Below are 21,885 nucleotides of genomic sequence, written 5' to 3'. Positions count from 1 at the left end.
CAGCCGTCCTCTTTAATTTGTGCCATCAATCGGCAGAGCTAAAGAGGATGTCTTTATTAGCGCAGCTCAGTCCTGCTAACGGTCCGTCCCGGTGTAACCGCTAATAACGTGTTCGGCGGCTAGAAAGGGCATGCGAGCAAAACACACAAATGGCTGCATCCAAATCGAACCAGAATGCTGAATGACAGTGCCCCCCCCCCCCCAAAATCTGGTCGCCATGGCAACTAAACAGCATCCAGCCTCATCCTTTCTCCACAAACCCTCCCAGAGGGTGGTGGGATAGCCTGGTTCAGTCAATGGACATGTTGTCCTGGGACCTCCAGCACATGAAGCTTAGGTCCCCTCCTGTACAAGAGAATGAGGTATCGTCCCACAAGCACCCCCTCCCACTTCCAGCCACACACCCCTGCTTGGGACACACGCACGGCCGTGGTTCCGTGCTGTCACCGTCCATCCCAAGGTGCTGCTCCTTTTTACTTGGAATCACAATTCAGGTGTTGATAAGCTGCCAGCTGGAGTCAAGCGGTTCAAGCCAGTTGCAGTGAGGAGGCGGGTGAGGGAAAAGGAACCATGTGGGCAGCAGAAGGCCGACCGCAGCACGTCGAGATCGCAGGCCGATGGGATGGAATTTTTGTCCTTGCGTTTTATTCATCTGTTACTTTTCTACAATGCAACTTACAATGTTGAGCTGCTTTGACTGATTAACCTGTTTATGCAGCAAGGTAATTTTTCTCTATAAATGAGTAAATCCCTGGAAAGGGCTCAAGAGAAGGTGATACAGTAACAGGTGGGATTCAAACCTATTTTTTTTTTAATTTGAGTGCAAGGCAGCAGCTCCAACCACTATGCTACCTGCTGGCCCAGTCATGGTCACCCTGATGGCTGGAGAACCTGCAGCTGCAGGGAGGTGGATTTGAGCTTGCAACGCAATGTCAGACCAGGGGACATCCAGATCGGCGAGTTCTCGGTTCAGCCCAGATGGGGTGTCTTTGCTGCTCCTGTTTCCCAGTGCAGGGGTCTTGCACGCACCTTGACTGCTACAGTCGATGCACTTCCTTACTGCATTTCATAGCCTTCTTGTGAAAGGAAGTTCCACAGCGAAGCTTTGGGGTGCTTTTAAATGGAAAGGGACGCAGTGCTGTGCACAGGTGAGTGCTCTCGGCCAATGGGACACCCTCATGCCTTGGCATAATCAAATTGACCTGACAAGATATTGATCCGGCACCCAGTCCTGTTTACGTCTTTAACCGGAGCTTCGTGCCGAGTCTCCACAGACTCCTCCGTGTGTGTGACTCAGAGTCAGTGTGCGACTGGGAGAAGTGAAACACTCGACGGTACGGAGGTGAAATGCTACGGAAGTGTTAAATGGGCCTGTAAATATTGTACTCACATGTACCGCTATTTCGTACCGCTGTTATTTGTTCCCAGGATCTTGTTCTGCCCTGTAAAGACTTTTCGGGGTCACAGATGAAGGCTTGAACTGAAATTGGAGGTAATTGGAGTTGAAGCACCCTTGCTCGAGGAGGGTAAATGAGAAACATGTCACCTGACCCTGGTAGATGGCTATGATTGGCTGGAATTGTTTGGGGGGGCATGTCTGCAGAACCATGGGTAGAGTTATCTTTAGCAGATGCTTTTCTCCAAAGCGACTTCCAGTGAATCTATGTAGCATTATGAGCCCACACACCTTATTCACCGCAGTGACTTACACTGCTAGATATACTACTTACACTGGCTCACTCATCCATACATTAGTGGAACACACTCTCTCTGTGTCACTTACACACTATGGGTGAACCTTTTCTCCCAAAACGTTCCCATGTACCATCCCATAGTCGTCCTGCTGTTCTGATCCCCCCAAGATAGATCACTGGCCTTATGTTCCACCTCCTAACTGGTTGTGTATCAGTCAGTTTGAACTCGCTCCTCATCCTTTTTTTTTTCCCCCCTCCACTGCATCCTAAATGTCAGTCCTGTTCTATAAATAACCGAGATGATGCGGCGAGGTTGTGTTTGTGCACAGAGGGGGCAGGGAGGGCACGTTCCTTCTCTTGCAGTGCACGATGGCTCTGCGGCGTGCGCCTGTCCACCGCAGAAAACGGCTTCCCTGGCGAGAAACGAGGTCTCCGGTCACAGAGTGGTCTGTATGAAGAAGAAGGGGCTGAGACCTCTAAGCATGGCGCCCCCGCTGTGTCGGTTTTCCATGCTGCAGTGTCAGCTCCGCCCCCATTTTGTTTATGCTCTTCACACCACCTGTTGTCAAACTGTCACACCTCAGTACAAAGTGGCACCATGCAGCTCCAATGCACTTTATCTTCTGTGGTTGTAGACGTTCTTCCATGCAGGGCCTGTAGACTTGGGCGCCCTGCAGTCGACAGCCCTGACATCGTGCGCACGTGCGCACGCACAATGCACAGCCAAAAGAATTAGGCCGCAACACGTGGGACACAGCGAACGTGAGCGGAAACAGCAGTGGTGACCAGGAGCTCTGAGCAGCCTGACAGTGCTTCTTTAGAGATGTGTGCGCTGGTGAGTCAGGGTCCTCGGCGGAAACTAGCCTAGTGCCAGGGGTGTGTGTGTGTGTGTGTGTGTGTGTGTGTGTGTGTGTGTGTGTGTGTGGTTGGCGCAGCTCTTTCTTTCCTGCGAACAGTGAGTCCCTGTAAGTGCTGTTCGCACCCTGGGCACCTCGTCGGCATTCAGGCCAGCTCTGTCTCCAAGCGCCTCCAGCTGACCATTCCTTTCATCTACCGATGCTGCCGGTCGACCGTCTCCGCTCTCTCTCTCTCTCTCCCCCCACTGCGCCGATCTGCTGCGATGCGCTGGCAGCGGCCCAGGTGAACCACCTGTGATGTTCTGGCCCTTTCTGTCACAGAGGACCGCAGAGGACCATGTGAAAAGTGGTGGGGGGGCCGGTGACCTTGCTGTTGCACGTCAGCTGAGTGGCCCTTTAAACCCTGAGGGTCAAGGCTCGCATCCTGAACCGAGCCAAACTGTTAATACTCGTCTTTTGACCTTCCGCGTTACCTTGGCGACATGCGTACGCAGCCCTGCCCCGCCCTTACGACCCCGTGACCTCTCTGGTGTCCTTGGCGTGCAGCTCTTCCTCGCTTTCACAGCTTCCCTGTTCCCTGTCTGTTTTGTGCTGCTGTTGCCAGGCAACACAGAGAGCATTATGCAAGAAGAGGCGTGGCTTGTGGGGCAGTGCCATTTGTCATCTTACGCTCTGAACTCGTGCGCCTCCAGATACCAAAGCTGCTGTTGAACACGTTCTTCCCGTGTCGCCTGTCAGTGCTGTTATGGAGGAGGAGCCTCCTGCTGTGCGCCCCCCCCCCACTGCACCCCGACAGCGAGTGTGACCCCCCCCCCTTCCCCTCTACAAGATATATTGCATCATCACATAGTGCTCAGAGTGCCAGCTGTGAGTCGGTGGGGTGGGTGGGGGGGGGGGGGGGGGGGTGGATTATTGAACATGTAACCTCAAGTATGCAGGTTCCGGTCCCGGGAGACAGAACCCCTGTCGTCCACTTGGGCCGGTGCTGAGCCCGACTTGTAGCCTTGCGCGTCCTGCTGCATGACAAAGGGACGGGTGACAAAGTGAGCCGCACAGCTGGCCTCGGAGAAAGGCGCCTCATTAGCATAAGAATTATAATAATTGTTTGATTTGCTGGATCAGAGCCTCATAATAATGTTTGATTTTAGGATCTGTTAAATCCAACTGAATATGTATCGCCGAGCCTGTGGCTGCATGTGCACAAGATCGCACTTCTTTTGAAGTGTGTGAGGGCATATGTGTGTGTGAAATCAGGCTGCTTCGCAAGGCCATCAGTGGCACGGCAGTGCTGGTTATCAGCTCGCGTGCAGCCTGCTCCCCAAGGCGCTCTGAGGCAGTCTCTGCTGGACTGCAGCACCAAGTGGACACGTGTCACGTCCTCTAAAACGCACCGTTTTCTCATCCTTGCTTTCCACACCGGGCAGAGCGAGAGTTTCCGATGGTCGTCCCGCCCTCCTCTAACTTGCCCTGGCAGTGAGAGAATCCTGCTGCTCCGGTGAAATGGATGCCGATGAATTTATGGAACCCACACGGGAGGTGATGGGCCGGGGGGGGTCACTTCCGCTCTAGGCGCCTGTGGTGACACATCCGCTACTCCTCCCCCACAAAGCAGCCACGTGAGCCAATGCGAACGAAGAGACTTTTACTCGCTTCCTCCTGCTCGGCGTCTCCTTGTCACGCACAAAATTTGCCACATGTGTGATGGTGTCAGCATCACCTGTGTGTGGGTGCGTGCATGTACACAGTTTTTGCCAGGCAGTGCGCCAGCTGAACTCCCATCCTTCAGGCTCTCTGCTGGCTGCCCACCCCCGCTGCAGCCCCCCTACAGCTTGTAGATGTGCGCTGGCACAGATCTTCCAGTGGCAGGGAGGTGGAAGCTGGGGAAGGGGGGGGGGGCACTGTTTCGGTGACTCATGACATCAAAATAAGCCTTTTGCTCCGCCTGCCTCTCTGAGACAGGTGACATATTTCGCCAGGCACCGGAAGCGGGTGATGACTTTCGATTAGACGGCTCGTTTGGCTGCATCTTCGCCGGAGCCTGGAACGAAGGAGGCCGAAGCGAGAAAGTTGCCGAATGGCCGGCCCATATGTTTACAGAGACCCCCTGTGGGGCTGAGACACCAAGGGGCTTTCATTTGCCGCAGCAGAAAGCCTGTGCGCGTCGCTCACTTCCACTCGAAACGGTGCCTCCGCCAAGGGAGCTCACGTGCATGTCAAAGCCGTCACCACATCGCCGTTTCCTTTCTACTGAAGGTCAACACCCCCCACCTCGTTTCTCTCCATTGCTCTGTCTCTCCCTGCCTGTCTTGTGTTTAAAATGACCAAATAAAAGGGGATTTCATATAATAACACTGCTGCAGGGGTGTCACTGTTTGCCGAAACGGGTAATAAGTCGATGGGAGGAAGAGTAACGCTATTTAATATAATGTTTAATATATTGTGAATTTCATTACTTTTGTGAGCTGCAGACCCCTTGAGTCTGTTTCTGCTGGGCGGTGGAGGAATCTTGGTCAATTTGAAGTGAGCCTCGTTCGCAAAACACAGCCCTTCCGCCGAGGACCCGGGGACTCCCCGGGGAGGGACACTGCGACGCTCCGGAGCAATCGAGCTGGGCGCTAGGTCTCTGCAGGGCAACACACGACTCCACCTTCGCAACTCTTTATAGTTAAAATCTTCACGGTGTGAGGTGACACAGTTGGTTGCGTCTGTGCGCGTCATCCATCAAGGCTGTGCAGTCGGTCACCGCACAGCCCAGAGTTTGCAGTGGACGTGGGAGTGGTGCGCAGTGAGTCCCGTCCTGCCTCCCTCGCCCACTCTCCCTCTCGTTTGGCTGGCTTCAGCGGAAAAATCCCAGCGGGTCCCGTCATTGTCAGACACACACTCTTGAATCGCTGTTCCTTTTTTTCCCAGACACACGCAGTTTTGCGGTTCGTGGAGGACTCTGCTTTTCCTCTGAATATTTCATTGTACCAACACACCCGTTAAAGATATGATCGTCGGCGTCTCCGGCGAAGCTCCGTCAGCCTCCTATATTAGTGTGGCCGGCCGAGGTGCACGCGCCGTCCTCCCAGGCCTCCTCTGTGTTTGATTTGGGGATTAGACCTGGTGTGTGGCAAGACTTTCCGATGGACTCGGTTATGCAACCCGACCTGAAGGTCAGCCCTTCGAAAGCCTCGGCTCAAGAATTCATCGGGCGTCTCGGTGGGATTCGTTCTCAGCAGGTTCTGAATTATCATCCCTCTCCATAAAATTTATTTTAAAAAAAAAGTTACTTGCAGAAAAAAAAATTGCTGTTTGAGACATCTTTCATGGTTGCGTTAAACTGCTACCTTGAGACCAGTCTCAATTCTAGTTTTGTTTTTGGATCTAATAATGGAGGTATTTGTTTAGGTTAAATTTAATTTTCCGTCGTTTTTAGGTTTCATCAACAGAGTGGATTTAAGGTTGAGTGGGCTAACTAAACATTTTAAGATGCTGGCTTTCTATGAAGTTAAACATGGAAATCAGCGGCAAAGCTGGCCTTGATACTTCCTAACCTGGGTCTTTCAAATCATAAATTGCTTAAGTTGTTTGAAATGTCTCTTAAATAAATTAAAAATTGAACTTGATTTAACTATTTAACTTTCATTTAATTTTGATTTGATTTTTTTCTCCCAGACAGTTGATTGTTTCTTGGTTGTGCGTACGGTTTCTAGTTATAACACACACACACTCCCAAGCTGTGTGTATCCACATCTTCAGCAGCATTTATGTGTTTATTCACTTCTCAAAAAGAAGGCAAGGGCAGTAAGGCATTAGACAGATGAGTCTGTTCTAGTGAATATGGCAAAGAAAGGAAGTAATTCTGTCAGTGGGAGACTTGTTCACGTTCTTCCACTGTGTTGGGGACTAAAGACAATCTATCCCAAAGACGTCATCTGTAGAGACAAAGATTCGATCCATATGTGTGAAGACAGATAGTCCTAAACACTTGAAGTAAGACTGGAGGTAGAGTAGTCCATAAAGCTGAAATTGGAATGTCCCAAAGACCAGATTTGCGGGACTGAAAGAAGACAATGCCAAAGAGTAGACATAAGCCTGAAAGGAGACAACATTCAAACTCATGCAGATGGTTCCAAAGGATTTATTTACAATGCCAAAGTGTAGTGTTTCAAAGACTCAATCCGTAGAGGTGAAGGCATATAGTTATGAAGTTAGACTGGAGATGGACAGTCCTAAAGATGAAACGTAAGGCAGATGTACTTGATCCACAGTCCCAAAAACTAACGGTCCCGGACACTGCATTCATTGGGCTGAAGGCCGATCATCCAGAATACTCAAGCCATAGAACCGAAAGAGAACAGTTCCAAAGACTTTATTTGTAGGACTGTAGGCTGATAGTTCCAGGGACTCCATCCATAGAGCTGAAGGCCAACGGTTCCAAAGACTCAAACAGTAGAGCAGAAGGTCCCAAAGGCCATATCTGTTGGGTCAAAGGCAGACAGGCACAGACATAAACTCTGCATCAGAATCACACACGGTGGTAATTTCTTCTGCCATTCCAGCCTTTTCAATAACAAGTGCAGTATAAAAAAGGATTTGCACGTTGCTTGGGAAGGTGCGGTTCTCTTGTGTTAACTAAGCTTCGACCTGTTTTATCGAACATCTCCAACCTCCTGCTTGATCTGTGTCTCGCCTCTGTGTTCTAGGACAATGGGGACGACTCCCACCGCATCGCCCCCTCTCCGGTGGTGCACGTGCGTGGCCTCTGCGAGTCTGTGGTGGAAGCTGATCTGGTGGAGGCACTAGAGAAGTTTGGCACCATTTGGTAAGAACCAAAGTCCATTTTCTCCATAAGAAGATGAACTTATTGTAGAGCTATGGCCGTTTTTTTTGGCTCTTTACCACCAAACTCTGACGTTTCTGGATAATGTTCAGTGTTGATTTTCATCGTGCTGACAAAAGCCACAATTCCTCAGTTGCTTAATTGCCAGCTGAATGTTTTGAACACGCTCATTACCATTTTCAGGTGTTTTAATTCAGAACGCAGCGGTGAATTTAGATCACTTTGTCTCCAAGTGACATTAATTCCCTGAAAGGTACTTAACCTTCAGTCATTCAGAGCCTTTTCTACATGCATGTTTAATCAGCCCTCAGTGTTCTAACTCAACTTTATTTCTTTCTTCAAGCATGGCCTGATATTGCACTTGTTGTTGAAAAAGGTGTCTTTTAACCAAACACGCTTTAACTGAGATCCTGTAGACCGATGCTGTGTGGTCGCTGGGAATACACCCTCGCCTTGGGAAATGCCTCTGAATTCTGTCTCACGTGTGCTTTCCCTTGCAGGCACTGCAGACTTTTTTGTTTGCAAATTACATATTAGATCGCTGTGCATAGCAGCATGGTAGCTGAACGGGTTTCTTTACCTCCACGATGTTTCCATCGAGACCGCTGCCTGGTATTTTTAGGCTCCTCCTGTGTAAAATTGATGAAGGTCGTCCTTGCAGAGCGAGCGGCCGAGATGAGATGCCTGCGCCGCGCGCTGCAGCCGTAGAGTTGTCGCTAATGAAACCTGCAGCGCAAACAGAGCCCACGTGCTGGGAGGAAACGGCGCCAGCCACGTGGGCTCCTCTGTGCCCCCTGCCCGCCGCGGCTCCGCACATCATCAAAATGCTTCTGCACTTTATATCTTGAGATTAAATAAACTCTCGACAAGGATCAAACCCATAGCAGAAATCCAGTGTCCTGGTTTGGAATAGGTTGCGAACATAATCAAAAAAATCTCCTCTAAGGGAGTCGCAGGACATGCCACAGAGCTGAAAGACCTGCTCTCTCTGCCACCAGCTACGTGATGATGATGCCCTTCAAGCGGCAGGCGCTGGTGGAGTTCGAAGGTGTGGAGAGTGCAGACAAGTGCGTGGCGTGCGGCACCAAAGAGGCCGTGTACATTGCTGGCCAGCAGGCCTTCTTCAACTACTCCACCAGCAAAAGGATTACACGGCCCACCAACTCCGACAACCCCAACAGCGGGAACAAAGTACTGCTGCTGTCCATCCAGAATCCCCTCTACCCAATCACCACGGTAAGTTTCTGACCAATCACCGGCAAGTGCAGAACTCCTTCAACCCCAATCACAGTGGTATGAGAGCAATCTCTTCTGTTCAAACATCAGACAGTGCAGAACCCACTCCACCCAATTACCATGGTACATGGTCAGTGAATCCCTTCCACCCAGTCTCTATGGCAAGAGATCAGAATCAGTTATAGCCAATCACCTAACAGTACAGAACCCCTTCTGCCCAATCACTATGCTAAGAGTGCGGTGTCAGTTCTGTCGAGTCACAGAACACTGTAGTATCCATTCTAGTGAAATACCACGGTAAGAGATCAGCTCAATTAGCTGAAAGTGCCGATTCCATTCCATTCTGTCCAATCAGCAAAGCCCACTGAGTGCATTCTACCAGTTAAATGGAAGCACAGAAATAACTGTACCACATCAGCACGGTAAGAAAACGGGTCAGTTGCACCGAACAACTCGAGAACAGAATCGATTCTAAGCGGACTCAAAGCGCAGAATCCACATTCCTCCGTCAACACTGTAGAACACCAAATTATCATAGCAGAACCACATATTGATACTGAGCAAATATCGCTATGGTGACGATGACATGTTCTATCGAAGGTGCAGGATGAAGGGGAAAAGGGTAATATCCAAGGTTAAAACCAGGTGTGTGGGGATGTTCTGAGGCTCCCCTGGTGCCTCTTGGCATTGTGGTCACTTCAGCCACCTGGGCAGTCGCTCCAAATTGGACTGGATGGGTTACCTTTTCAGAGTTCTTCTTAATAAGCACAGCTCTGTTTCTGACTCCTTCCTGTTTTGCGTGTGTGTGGTTTGTTTATTTTTTCTTTTTTGGTTTTTGTTTTTTTTTTGTTTTTTTAGAGGAGGGTCCTTTTTTGGGTTTTGGGGGCGGAAGGTTTTTTGTCAGACACCAATTTGAAGTGAAGGATCTGCAGTGTGTCTGCAGGGGCAGCGAATGCTAATCGATGTAATGAGAACTAACTTGTCAGCGAGTGTTAAATAAGAGCCCAGTTCCCAGAGAAAAGCAGGCAGTTCTGGAGCTGGCCTGCGGTGATCGCCGTGGAGACCGGCCACCCAGGTTAGACTCACACTCTGCTATAGCTCCATCAGCATAACAAAACAGCACCTGACGGTATGGATCTGTGTCACATGGCTGGTGCTGTCAGCAGACAGGCTCCTAATACATATTAATAGGCGTTGGAGTTTGCTGGCAGTGGGGGGCTTCCTGTGTGCGTTGTGGCTCTTCGCTATGCGGCCAGTAGTGCAGCGGCAGTAATTTCAAAAATCGTTATTTTTAGCGATACATTTATTGTCCTAATAAACATTCCCTTTTTCTAGATCAATTATTTACATTTCTTTGGGCTGTTCATTTAATGAAAGGTATGACTGAAACTGTTTGGAACTAAAAATCTAAAAAGCTAAAACCAGAAAAGGTGAAAAATAAATTTAATTTTTCCTCTCTTAAATTGTAGCAGCAGGCTGCGTAAAAACACACGGACTGCAACCTGAATTTTTTTATTTCCGTCTCCACCATCTGCTTACTGCTGTTGTACCCTTGAGTCATAATTTACAAAATTCAATTGCCTTTTTTTTCCCCTCCACAAGTAAGCAATTACACCCATATTTGCAGACACTTATTTCCTGGGGTGATGCTTTACTGATAAAGTTCTGCCTTATTTAAGAGAAAACTGTATTAATATGCCAAGATGTTATTTACTTACCATTTTTATATGACTTTGTTTTTATTGATTTAGTATGTAGCTTTCTGTTAATGTCCCCCCCCCGAGTTAAACACAGCAGCCGTAGCAAGGCAGGAAACGGCGGTGCTTTCAGGCACCCTTGCACAGGGGAGCCGCCGGGAACATTTATTCTCCGCTCCTACTTTTCATTACCTAATCGCATCAGTTATCCGACAGATGGGTGATTGTTAGGAATGCTGCTCCAGGGAAAGCTTCCCAGTCCCGCCCATCACTACAGAGGGGTAGACGGAGGGTCTTGTATGCTCAAATTAGTTATTCCGAAGCGCATGTAGGAAGAGCAGCAGTCCTAACTGGCTCCCCGCTGTCCTCGTGGTTTCGATGGCTGTGCTTTATCAGCCCTTGGCCGTGAGCACCAATCACCAAGACACATCTATAAAACCTGCGCCTCCACACACACACACACACACACTGCAGGCAGCCAAGCACCATTTGTCTCAGTGCCCCTTCCGTCAGTCTATTTCAGCATCCGAAGCCAATGCGTAACTGTGAACATCGGTGGCATGGGAGGGTTTACAGCTTTACAGCTCTCTGGGAAGACGGCATGGTGGCGAACCGCTTAATTACACCCCTGCTTCAGCTGCAGAGTAATTCATACATTTCAGCCCAACAGTGTTTTCATTGAAAATGTTTTCTCATTAGGTAGTAATCATTTTGGGTTCCGTTGAGGCCTCTGAAACGAGGGCTACTCTGTCCGCTCACAAGACAAGAAAATAAAAACATCGACGGGCTTGTGAAGAAAATACTGGTGAATTAATCAGCCCCCCTTCGCTGCTCGTCTCTGAGTAGCCCAGCCTGATTCCCCTCCTCTGTTGGAAAGGCTGCTATGCGTTGGCTTTGCTGAGACCCGCTAAGGACATCCGCTCTCTCTCTCTTTTTTTTTTTTCTCCTCAAACCTTATTAAATAAAGTTATCAATACAATACACAACCAAAAACAAACATCAAACAAACACAAAACCATTTTTCCTACAGTTGGTCAATAAAGTTACTAAATAGCCATTACATAAAATACATTATCAAGACAGTAACAGAGTCTTTCCCATAACAAGCCCCCTTCCTGGCTTCAAAATATATAACTGACCCATGTCTTCCCCACACCAACATACCCCTGAAAGGACTGTCCCCCAATAGCAGCTCAACCCAAGTCATCATGTCACATACACACACACACATTTTCAGAACCGCTTGTCCCATACGGGGTCACGGGGAACCAGAGTCTAACCCGGCAACTCAGGGCGTAAGGCTGGAGGGGGAGGGGACACACCCAGGACGGGACGCCAGTCCGTCGCAAGGCACCCCAAGCGGGACTCGAACCCCAGACCCACTGGAGAGCAGGACTGTGGTCCAACCCACTGCGCCACCGCACCCCCCATGTCACATACATGCATCCTTCAAAACACATAAAATACTTCTAAATTGCAGTATAAAACTTTACCATACACCTAAAACCTAAAATCAGAGAAATAAATACAAAGCAGACACACACGTAATAAATTAGTCATCAGTATAAAAAGGTTAGAAGTGCACAGAATAACCTAATAAAACAAGGCCGTTAAACCTGTGCTATACAGGTAAAACCCACACAAATTAAAAGAATGAATTGAATGAATCTACTTTCTCGTTTACCTCGTGCTTCCAGGAGGTCCTGTACACAGTGTGCAACCCCATCGGCAACGTCCTACGGATCGTTATATTCAAGCGCAACGGCATCCAGGCCATGGTGGAATATCCTTTCTAGAGCCTTGAGGGCCCAGGGGCGTTTGGGGGGGGGGGCGTGGTTAGGGGTGGAGGCATGAGAGAGGAGTGTCTCAGTTTTGCGGAGAGAAAGCAGGCTGTGGGAGAACGGCCAGCATCGCATGGTTGTCGGGTCTCAGGTGGTTCCTCTGAACCGCAGAAACGGCTCAATCTGTGCAATCAAACGTCTGATTATGAGGGTTAGGCTTTTACGGTCATGCTAATTAATTAGCTTCACTTGACAAGATGATCAGACCCTCCGTGTGTCCTTGATATTTGATGAGAAGCACCCCCCCCAACCAGCCATGTTGCTAGCTCACACCCCCATCCCCCCTCGCTCTCCTCTGCTCAGCACTGTGCTCATCATGTCTTGGAGAGGAACTGAGCAGGAAATGATTGCATGCCGGTGGAGGGGGGGCATCATTAAATATGGATGTCTCCTGCAAAACATTGCCATGTGTTGCTCATGAGGTGTGCCTGCATATCACGAGAGCGGAACTTGTCGTTTGGGGTGAAAGGAACCTAATGACTTGTCTGCTCGAAAAGGTGTTAACTCACCTGGCGTCCCAGTTAAGGGAATTACCTGACGCCCCTTCGCAGCACCAGCTCTTCACAATCAGGCCACACAAGTCCTCTCATGTGTCTGTTTCTGTTTGTGTATAATGGTGGCGTGACTGGCAAAAATTTGTTTTTGCATGGCGCTCCCTTTATTAGGTGGCTTGGCGAGCCGCTGGGCAGGAAATGGAGATTGTGTTACGGAAAATCAGACGAAACCAAACCATGTTTTTTAAAAAAAAAAGTCCTCAGACGTGGCATAGTTTGACTCAGCAGGCGGAGCGAAGCGGGGGGTCACCCGGCACGCGGGCCTCTCCCAGTGACGGTGTCAGCCTTCACCTCGAGGTCCTCTCGCCTTCCCGGACCGAGCTGGGCGCGGGTCTTGAGCCTCCCTAATTCCCAGATTAGTGCCCCTCCACTGGGTTTCCCGGCAAAAGCCCAGCATCTCAAAATCACACACAAGTTTCCCGTTTTCAGGCTCAGGCTGCTCCGGCAGTTTCTCTCTTTTTAAAGCTTTCCTTTAGATGTTTTGGTCTGAAGCGCAGACGTTCATAGTAACAGACAGACTGTGGGGTGGGGTGGGGTAGGGGGCTTTCGTGGAGAAACCAGGACAGTTTGAGATCACCCCTCATTCCCAGGCGCATCTACCAGCAGCGGTAACAAGGGCCAGTCCTTAACCGACACCCAGGTTCGAGTCTGTCCAAAGCGCCCAGAAGGCGAAGGCGGCGCTCAACGGAGCGGACATATATGCCGGCTGCTGTACCCTCAAGATCGAGTACGCGCGGGTAAGTAACCCCGAGCCGCTGCCACTTCCGCTGTTGCGATCTGCCCGCGAACAAATGCACTGCCTTACCCGCACCCTCCTCCCTGTGCAGCCGACGCGTCTCAACGTAATAAGGAACGATAATGACAGCTGGGACTACACTAAGCCGTATCTGGCCAGGCGAGGTAAGATAATTTCCTCTTTGTGACACGTCGGTCCACTCTCCTCACTGTGCGCCCTTCAGTGCAATGTGTTTGTTTAAGGAGATGGAGATGGGGGTGATGGGCACCCGCTAAATGGGATAAGTGCAGGTCCTTTGTGCAGAGCTTCCCCATATCTGACGCAGTCAAATTATTCCAAGGGCTATTTTTGGGTCTGTCTGACTTGTTACATTTGGGAAAGCAGGGGAAGGAATTAGAAATCCAACCCCCCTCCCCCCACCTGGGAATTGAGATAAGTCCAGTCCCACTCCCCCTCACCCCCCACTCTTGGCAAGTGTCTAAGTTAGCCGATCCAATTTGTCCTTCAGTACCTTTTGTCTGTTGAAATGAGGCAACGCAAACTGGTGGCCTTGAGGTGGGATGTTGGGTTGTGGGGAGGGAGGAAGGAGAGGGGGGTCGCGGGAGGGAATGAGAGAGCACCTTTGTACCCAAAAATGCAGCAAAGGTTTGAAAATACAAGGAAATAAAGGAAAAAAAAGACAGGGGGCAGAGATGTGAATTGTTGCCGGCCTGCGCCCCAAGCCCAAAGCGAACCTCCCAGCTTCCTGCGGCGTAGCGTCGTGTTGTGCCTCGGAGGTCACCGCCGTGAACCCAGCTCCCCCTGCTGCTCGGTGTAAAGGACCACAGCGGAGGAGGAGCCGCAGACCTGCAGTCAAGCCAGCAGCTCACCTGCACCTCCTGCACCTCCGGCGCGAGCGAGCTCTCCAAGCAACGCACTCTCAGACGTCTCACAGCCCTGCACCGCTGCTGCGCTCGGGGGGCCGAGAGAGAGCGACAGAGAGAGGGTGGGGGGGAGGGGGCGACGGACTCCGGGCTGACCCCCCACGGCAACACGCACCTCGTCCCGGCAACCAGCATCACCGCCTTCACCACCCTGCTTCCTGCCAAAACGGCGACAGAGCCCAGATTCCGACACCCTGCCTGTCTGTCCGCACGCATGGGCCCAACACGCCTCTGGCCGGACTTGCGACCCCCCGCAATGACTGCCTCAGATTGGCCCGCAGTCCTGCATTCTCTTTCCGTTCGCTTCCTCTTTGGGACTCCTACAGAACATTTTGCGAATGTGAATCTGTCCCAGGCTGGGGGTGGTGGGCGCGTGGGGCGCGACGCCGCCGTTTTGCTGAGACGTCCCCTGCGAAAGCCGCGAAACCCTTCGCCACTTCAGAGGAAAGTCGCAGCCGTTTTCTGCGAAATCGCGATCGCGCAGCAGCGAACGCTGACCTTTGAGGCGTCCAGTCTCTCTACATAAAGATTGGATGCGTTCAAGTTGGAACACATCCAGGGCATGAAGAAATTCCAAAATCTGTTTCATGCAGTGTTGTCAAATGCCTTTTGCCACAGTAAGAGCAGAAAATATAGATGGCGATGATATGCAGGATATACTCAAAGCAGACCTTGACTTGAGCGAACTGTTCCCATCTGGCAGTCTTCTCAGAGATCCCCCGAGTTTGTTTTATTCCGTTGGATCTCTTCCTGCCGTCGCCATCGGCATTATTCAGGCAGCAGCCCGAGACTGTAGCCCTCGCTCTCACACGGGCCCGGGTGCCATCAGTTGCGCTTCTGTGCCCTGTCTCTTAAACAGATGAATTGGTGAAGGGCTTTAAAGCTGTAACATCTACCAAGTGTCATGAAGAGACGATAAAAAGGAGCTTGTTCACTAGACCACTGTTTACAGAACAGCCCTTTAGTGGCTTAAGCCAAAATCGTGTAAATGATGCCTGTAGCAAACAGCGAGTGGAGTTACAGCTTTCCTCGCGAGCTTTCAGCAGAGGGACGGCTTCAGCAGAGGTAAATATAACTGCTAAAGCTGAGTGTAGCTTTGTCTTTGCCTTTACTGGAACTGATGACTTAAAAAACTGTTTTCATGATTGTTGTAAAACTTGTTGGCCCTGTGCTGCTCACTGTTTACCTAAGGGCTGTAAGCTATTAAAGTGCCATGACAGGGCAATGCTCATGTTGATGTAAAAACAATGTCAATGGAGGTACACAGAACTGGCTAAAGTGTCTCGATGGAGGCGATCGCATGAATCCCCCCCACGTTGTCCCGCTTTTAGGCAGCAGCGGGTGAACAGATGTAAAATTGCCATCAGATGCGTTGCCGTTTAAATGCCCTCAGAAACCGACCGCCTCACGCGTCGGTGTCTTTGATGTGGCCTAATTTATTCCCCAAGCCTTTCCGTGGGCGTTCTCTGGGGGGCGCTGCTCGCTGGGGTGCTGCCCTGTCCTGCTCATACTCTGTGCCCGTGTGACCTCTCAGTTTTCCTCTCATTGGTCGCTGTGTGTTCCGGTCGCATGTTTCCCTTCTGCGTCCTCCTTGACAACAGGAAGCCCCCCCACAACGGGTCCTCTGCTGCCGTTTCTAGGCTATTTAAAGTCTTCTGTTCACTGGGGGTTATTTCTTCTAATAAGTGTTGTGTGTGAAACATCTCAAAGGACGCAGCACTGAGATCCCCTTCATTCCCCAATGGGGGCCAATAAAAGTTACATAGTTACCCTAGGAAATAACAGATTATGTCATCAAAGTGTGTTGCTAAGTCCTGCTGTCCTGGCTGTTATTTCTGATCCTCCGTCCACTGCAGCAGCTTCAAGAGCCCCCCCAGCCCACCGTGCTAATGCTAAGCCTGCTGTGCTGTGACTCGAACCCTTCTTGCGCGGGGGGGGTGAAGCACAGAGCTGAATCGCCGGCAGGCGATCGGCAATAGCGAGGGGTAATAATAGAGGCCCGGCGAGTCCGACTGTCAACGAGCGGATGTCGGAAAGGTGTACAAAGTGACTTTGAGCTCCGTCGGTGGCAAGATGCGTCTCAATGTCACCCCCCTCCCCTAGCGCCCCTGGACCGCCCCCCTCCCTTTGGCCAGTTCTGTGTCCTCCACTTGTGTGTGTACTGCTGTGTGGACTGCACTGACTGTACGATGATGTAACACAGGTTGATGTTGTGCACTTGTGCTGGAAAGGCCCCATTGGCAGTTAAGCGAAGGCCATTGAAAGGGCTGCAGTTGACGCTAGTGGTGTAAATCAAGGTACTGTGTCTTTACCCACATTGTAATGAGCTTCACAACCACAGAGTGTAATGTTAAACTGTGTTTTCTCCAACCCCTCCCCCATGTCCTTCCCGTCTCGCACGGTCTTTACAGCGCCGCATGCTCAGCTGTGCTGTGGGTACGAGCTCTAATGAAGTTTTCCTCCTTCGCTTGTTTGTGCCAAGTAGCGACGCAGCCCTGAGCTCTGTAAGCACACGTGCGATTCCATCACAGCCACGCGGCCGCTTTTCCGCGTCACCGCAGGCCAAGTGAAAACAGTGTAATGTACTGTGTTTGTTCGAGAGAGCACGCCCAAGCGCCTTCCAGATGGGCTGGAAATGCACCTGTAGATGTTCTTTTTATTTGTTTTCACAATGTTTTTTTTTTTTTTTCTTTTTACCTAAAATGGCTATAAGACGAAGGATGTCAGACACACTGTTTTTATATGTCAGTAATTTGTACTCCCATATTGGTCACTTTTTTCTTTTAAATGAATTATTTTATTTCTTTTTTTATTTCCCCCCCCAGTCATTCAGCTGTAATTGTGACCTTTGAATAGCCTTTCATCCCTGCTGTATCTGTAGAGCAGCCGCCCGCCGAATTGAATGTCGCACGTAGCCACTGAGATGTGAAATTGGACGCGGATGCAAAATGTCAGAAAAGCATCAGGTTTTGCCGTCGGCATTCGGCATTTCACCGTTTAGCTGTGACGGCGCACGCTGTCCACTCCCATTCATTATCTTTAGCGCTGACCGCTGTTGCGTGTTCGAACCCAGGTGTGCTCTTTTTTTACTTGCCTCCTCTTTCTATATGCGATTGTCTCACAGTTTTTCCCTTGAATGTGTGCGTCTTTCAGAGCGAGGAAAGGGGAGACAGCGGCAGGCCATTCTCGGGGAGCACCCATCCGCGTACAGCGACAACGGCTACGGTAAGCTGGCCGCAACAGACGGCTCGCCAGACGCACCACCCCCAAACGGGACCGCTGCCCCCCACGGACCGGTTGGTGCCGCTCTGCCACCCGCACTTCATAAAGCTGGTTGAGCAAAATGCAAAAAGAAGCACGCTGGATTTTAAAAAAAAAAAAACAGATTGTGGTCAAGGACAAAGCTGGTCATGTAAACGCAGAGTGATTTATGGAGCAGCAGGACTTTGAGCGCATCGCTGCAGAAAATGGAGTATAATTTTGTCCCTCTCTTTTTTTCTTTTATTTTTTTTTTTTTGCTCTTCTTTCTCTCTGCTCCGGCTTCGAGAGCCAGTGCTAAATACCTCTCAGGTGATGCGTCTGTGCCTTGCTGTGTTTCAGGACCACACTGCCCCCTGCTGCCTCTGCCCGGCAACAACAGGTACAAAATGAGCTCCCATGACATCCCTGAGGTGGTGGCGTACCCCCTGCCCCAGACCTCCTCCTACCTGGGCCACTCGTCCAGCTCCGTCGCCATGGTGAGCGGCCTGCACCCCACCAAAATGAACTGCACCAGGATCTTCAACCTCTTTTGTCTGTACGGCAACATCGAGAAGGTGAGCGGTTTCCTGAGAGTGACACGGCTCTTGCTCACACCGCTGTCGGTGGCAGCGTCTCACTGCGACCGTGTGCCGTGTTCACAGGTGAAGTTCATGAAGAGCGTTCCAGGCACGGCGCTGGTGGAGATGGGTGACGAGTATGCTGTGGACCGCGCCATCACCCACCTCAACAGCATCAAGGTCTTCGGCAAGCGGCTCAATGTCTGGTAAGGGTCCTCGTGGTCGGGACCCCTAGCACCCAGTGGTTTGTGGGAAGCAGGAAGTGGCATTCGAACCCTGTGGTCACAGTGTGCGCTCTAGAGGTACAGGAGGTGGACCATTGTCTAGTGGGACGTCGCTGCAGAGCCTGACCGCAGTGTGTCTAAGGTGGGGCCCTTTTTACCTCAGTTGCCGTGGTAACAATTCCTGCTCTTGCATAATGCGAATAGCGTGTGGATTGTAAACAAGTGGCGCTACACTGGGGCTCCTGCTAATTAAATGAGTAATGATAATGGCGCCGTTTAGCGGGATCCCTTTGCGTCTGCGCCAGAGCAGCCACACGCAGGCAATGCAGCACTCAGACAAATAAAGAAACAGCCCACGACCGGAAGGTCACCGAGTTGAAATTCCTTTCACGCGGCGTTATGAAATAAAGCCTCAGAAATGGCTCTTTGGGGGTTTTCGTTTTCTCCACGACGTAATTCTTTAACAGCGCCCGAGAGAACGAGAGTGCCGCAGGCATCCGCTTTAACGAATCTGCGTAATTAAGGCCCCTTGTCGTGGTGCTGCTGCTGCTGACCCCCCCCCAAACCGGCACAGGGATACACCGCTGGGGCCTCCTGCCGACTGAGTGATAAGTCCAGGCGCGGGTACGCAGTGAGGTGCTTCTCTTTGGCGAAGCCAACGTACTTACAGAGGTCTGCCTGGCTCTGGATTGACTGAGGGGTGTGCGGGGGTGTGAAGGACGATGCCAACACCCCCCCTGCCCCCCACTTGGGGAGCCAAGCTCTTGTGCCTGCTGGTGTTCTTGTAAAACTGGTCTGCTGGACCATGTCGTAGACACTGTGACAGTGATGTGCTTTGCTGACGTGCTCCACACACACTAACTCCCCCGCAACACCTTTCCTCCCTTCACCCCCCACGTCTGATTTAATTTCCCTCCTCCGTATCCCACCTCCATTATTTCTATCTTCGCTCCACTGTTCATCTTCCTGCTCTCACCATCTCCCCCCATTCCAACTCTCTCTTTCTCTCCTTCCTTCCTCTGGCACCCCCTCCGTTGACCCACCCTCTCTTTATCCCCTGCTACCACCACGTCCTCTGCAGCGTGTCCAAGCAGCACGCCGTCATCCCCAGCCAAGTGTTTGAGCTGGAGGACGGGACCAGCAGCTACAAGGACTTTGCCATGACGCGCAACAACCGCTTCACCAGCGCCGGCCAGGCCTCCAAGAACATCATCCAGCCGCCGTCCTGCGTCCTGCACTTCTACAACGTCCCACCCTGCGTCACGGAGGACGAGCTGCAGCGGGTAGGAAACGGCATATTCGATACGTGCCGGTAGTCCGTGTTAACTGCTTTATGCTGAACGCGCTAAACGTATCGATGAAAATCCAATAAAAAGCATCAACTTGTTTTGCAACCTGTTATTTCTGAAGATCACTCCACCAGGCCAACTGTACAAGGAAATGTTTCATGTGTTTGTTGGTTAGTGTGACTCCCTCTAGTGGCTCTAATTAAAATGCAATTAGCCTGTCGTCACATCGGCCATCATCGGGGACATGATGACATGATGCTGCAATACTTTTTTTTTTTTTTTTCTTTTCCAGTTATGCACAGAACATGATGTACCTGGTTTCATCAAGTTTAAGGTGTTTGATGCCAAACGTAAGTATTCCTGAATTTGTTTTTGGAAATAAGTGGACTTATGGATCTTTTTCAGAGGTTGATTATGTCATTTTCATAACTTAATTTATATTACTGTTAATGACACGGGAAGATGCTGGAAGTCACTGTGAGCTGTTTGTTTCTGAAGGCTCACGTGTTTTCCTCTGGTAAGCAAGGTCTTGCATTTCAAACGAGTAGAACGACGAGGACGATGCCTTTGAGCCACAGGCCCTGTAAGACAAGCTGGCTGTCCTTGGGAGGGAGGGACAGGGCCTTATATTTTTTCCCTTCTCGAAAATCCCTTCTCTTCTTCCTCCTCTTCCGCTTCAGCCTCGTCCAAGACCATTTCAGGGCTGTTGGAGTTTGACACCAAAACGAACGCGGTAGAAGTCCTCACAGTACTCAACCATTACCAGATTCGGATACCAAGTGAGTGTCCCCTTCCGGTCCACGTGCTTTTGGTCCAAAACGGATCCCCTGCCTTTTATTCTCATGCTGAATCTGTCTAGATTGTCTAGGTTCCTAGGTGTTGTATAAGCTAGTCCTAGTCTCTGGTTTTAGGCCCATGCCAGCAAGGTTTTCACTGCATGGTCCTACTTTAAGGTCCATTCCACTGAGATATCTGAGTGTGACTTAGAGCTGTCTTTCTAGTACCAGTCCAGGTGCAGTTGCACCTTTATGGCCTGTTCCAGCGCTCATTCCTCTTTTGTGCCGTCAGCGCATTTCCATCTGCTGCCTTTGACTCGCCAGCTTCATCCTGCGATGCTGGAATTATAAAGTGATGAGAACCTCAGTCAGGATTTCGGGCATCAGCATTTTACTGCAAACCCATAAAAGTGAAGACGTAATTATTGACTTGACATTTTTACCCGAAGGCTGGTGTTCTGAAGGACAAACGTGGTGACAGAAATACTACTGAGTGTGTGTGAGATCGAGAAAGAGCCTGCCAGCGCTACTGTCGGACAATAATAAGTGATGGATATGTGCTGTTTTGGCCCCCAGTGGACCCCTGTCTTGCTTTTTTGTTATAATTTAGCTTTTTTTTTATTTTTTTTTTTTTTGTACTATAACCGAATCAAAACGATTGAAGTAATTGTGATCGTGTCAGTTAAGGACTTTCTGTAATTTTCTTTCTTTCTGTGGTGATGAATACCCACTTTGGTGAAAGCTGTTTCACAAGCATTTTTGCTAATAAAATTTGTTGCATTTTACTTAATTTGTGAAACGTAAAGCAAACTTAAAGAACTACCTGAAATAATTTTAACAAAAGTCAGGAATGATTAGTACACATTATTATGGTGAATTGATACAGTTGCATCAGTACAGTAGTATTTTTTGCATCTTTCCAGACTGTAAAAAGTAAAACACATTTATATCTTTCTAACACCACTAACACCTTTAGCTCAGCAAGACGCAAATCATACTGTTCATTCAATTAACAGCTCAGACAGACAGACATTTTCAGAACCGCTTGTCCCATACGGGGTTGCGGGGAACCGGAGCCTACCCGGGAACACAGGGCGTAAGGCCAGAGGGGGAGGGGACACACCCAGGATGGGACGCCAGTCCGTCGCAGGGCACCCCAAGCGGGACTCGAACCCCAGACCCACCGGAGAGCAGGACTGTGGTCCAACCCACTGCGCCACCGCACCCCCAATTAACAGCTCAATCGCGGCTAATTAATTGTGAGCTCAGCTGGAGCGAAAGGCGGAGCCGCGGGGACCAAGAGCAACTGTGCTACAGGGCCTCTGTGCAACTGCAGGGCAGCCAGCAACATCGCCATTACAGACATGGACTTGTTTCGCAAAGGTTGTCCGCTCAGGTCCCACTCCATCTTCCAC

The 21,885-nt window shown here is 50.3% G+C and overlaps 1 protein-coding gene across 2 annotated transcripts in view; it reads left to right on the top strand.

Moving 5' to 3' along the window:
* Positions 1-21,885, top strand: part of LOC108927134 (heterogeneous nuclear ribonucleoprotein L-like) — a 37,208-nt gene that overhangs the window by 11,823 nt on the left and 3,500 nt on the right. For both annotated transcript variants that reach the window (XM_029251126.1, XM_029251125.1), the window contains 11 exons: positions 7,240-7,358; positions 8,375-8,612; positions 12,007-12,092; positions 13,345-13,441; positions 13,532-13,604; positions 17,517-17,588; positions 17,964-18,178; positions 18,266-18,387; positions 19,487-19,688; positions 19,987-20,044; positions 20,375-20,473. In XM_029251126.1, the coding sequence (XP_029106959.1) occupies positions 7,240-7,358; positions 8,375-8,612; positions 12,007-12,092; positions 13,345-13,441; positions 13,532-13,604; positions 17,517-17,588; positions 17,964-18,178; positions 18,266-18,387; positions 19,487-19,688; positions 19,987-20,044; positions 20,375-20,473 (1,381 nt within the window). The remainder of the gene's footprint in view (positions 1-7,239; positions 7,359-8,374; positions 8,613-12,006; positions 12,093-13,344; positions 13,442-13,531; positions 13,605-17,516; positions 17,589-17,963; positions 18,179-18,265; positions 18,388-19,486; positions 19,689-19,986; positions 20,045-20,374; positions 20,474-21,885) is intronic.

The sequence above is a fragment of the Scleropages formosus genome, chromosome 4, assembly GCF_900964775.1.
Source record: "Scleropages formosus chromosome 4, fSclFor1.1, whole genome shotgun sequence".
NCBI classification, from domain to species: Eukaryota; Metazoa; Chordata; class Actinopteri; order Osteoglossiformes; family Osteoglossidae; genus Scleropages; species Scleropages formosus.
Note: the sequence above shows the minus strand (reverse complement) of the source record. Positions and strands in the feature narration are given on the sequence as shown.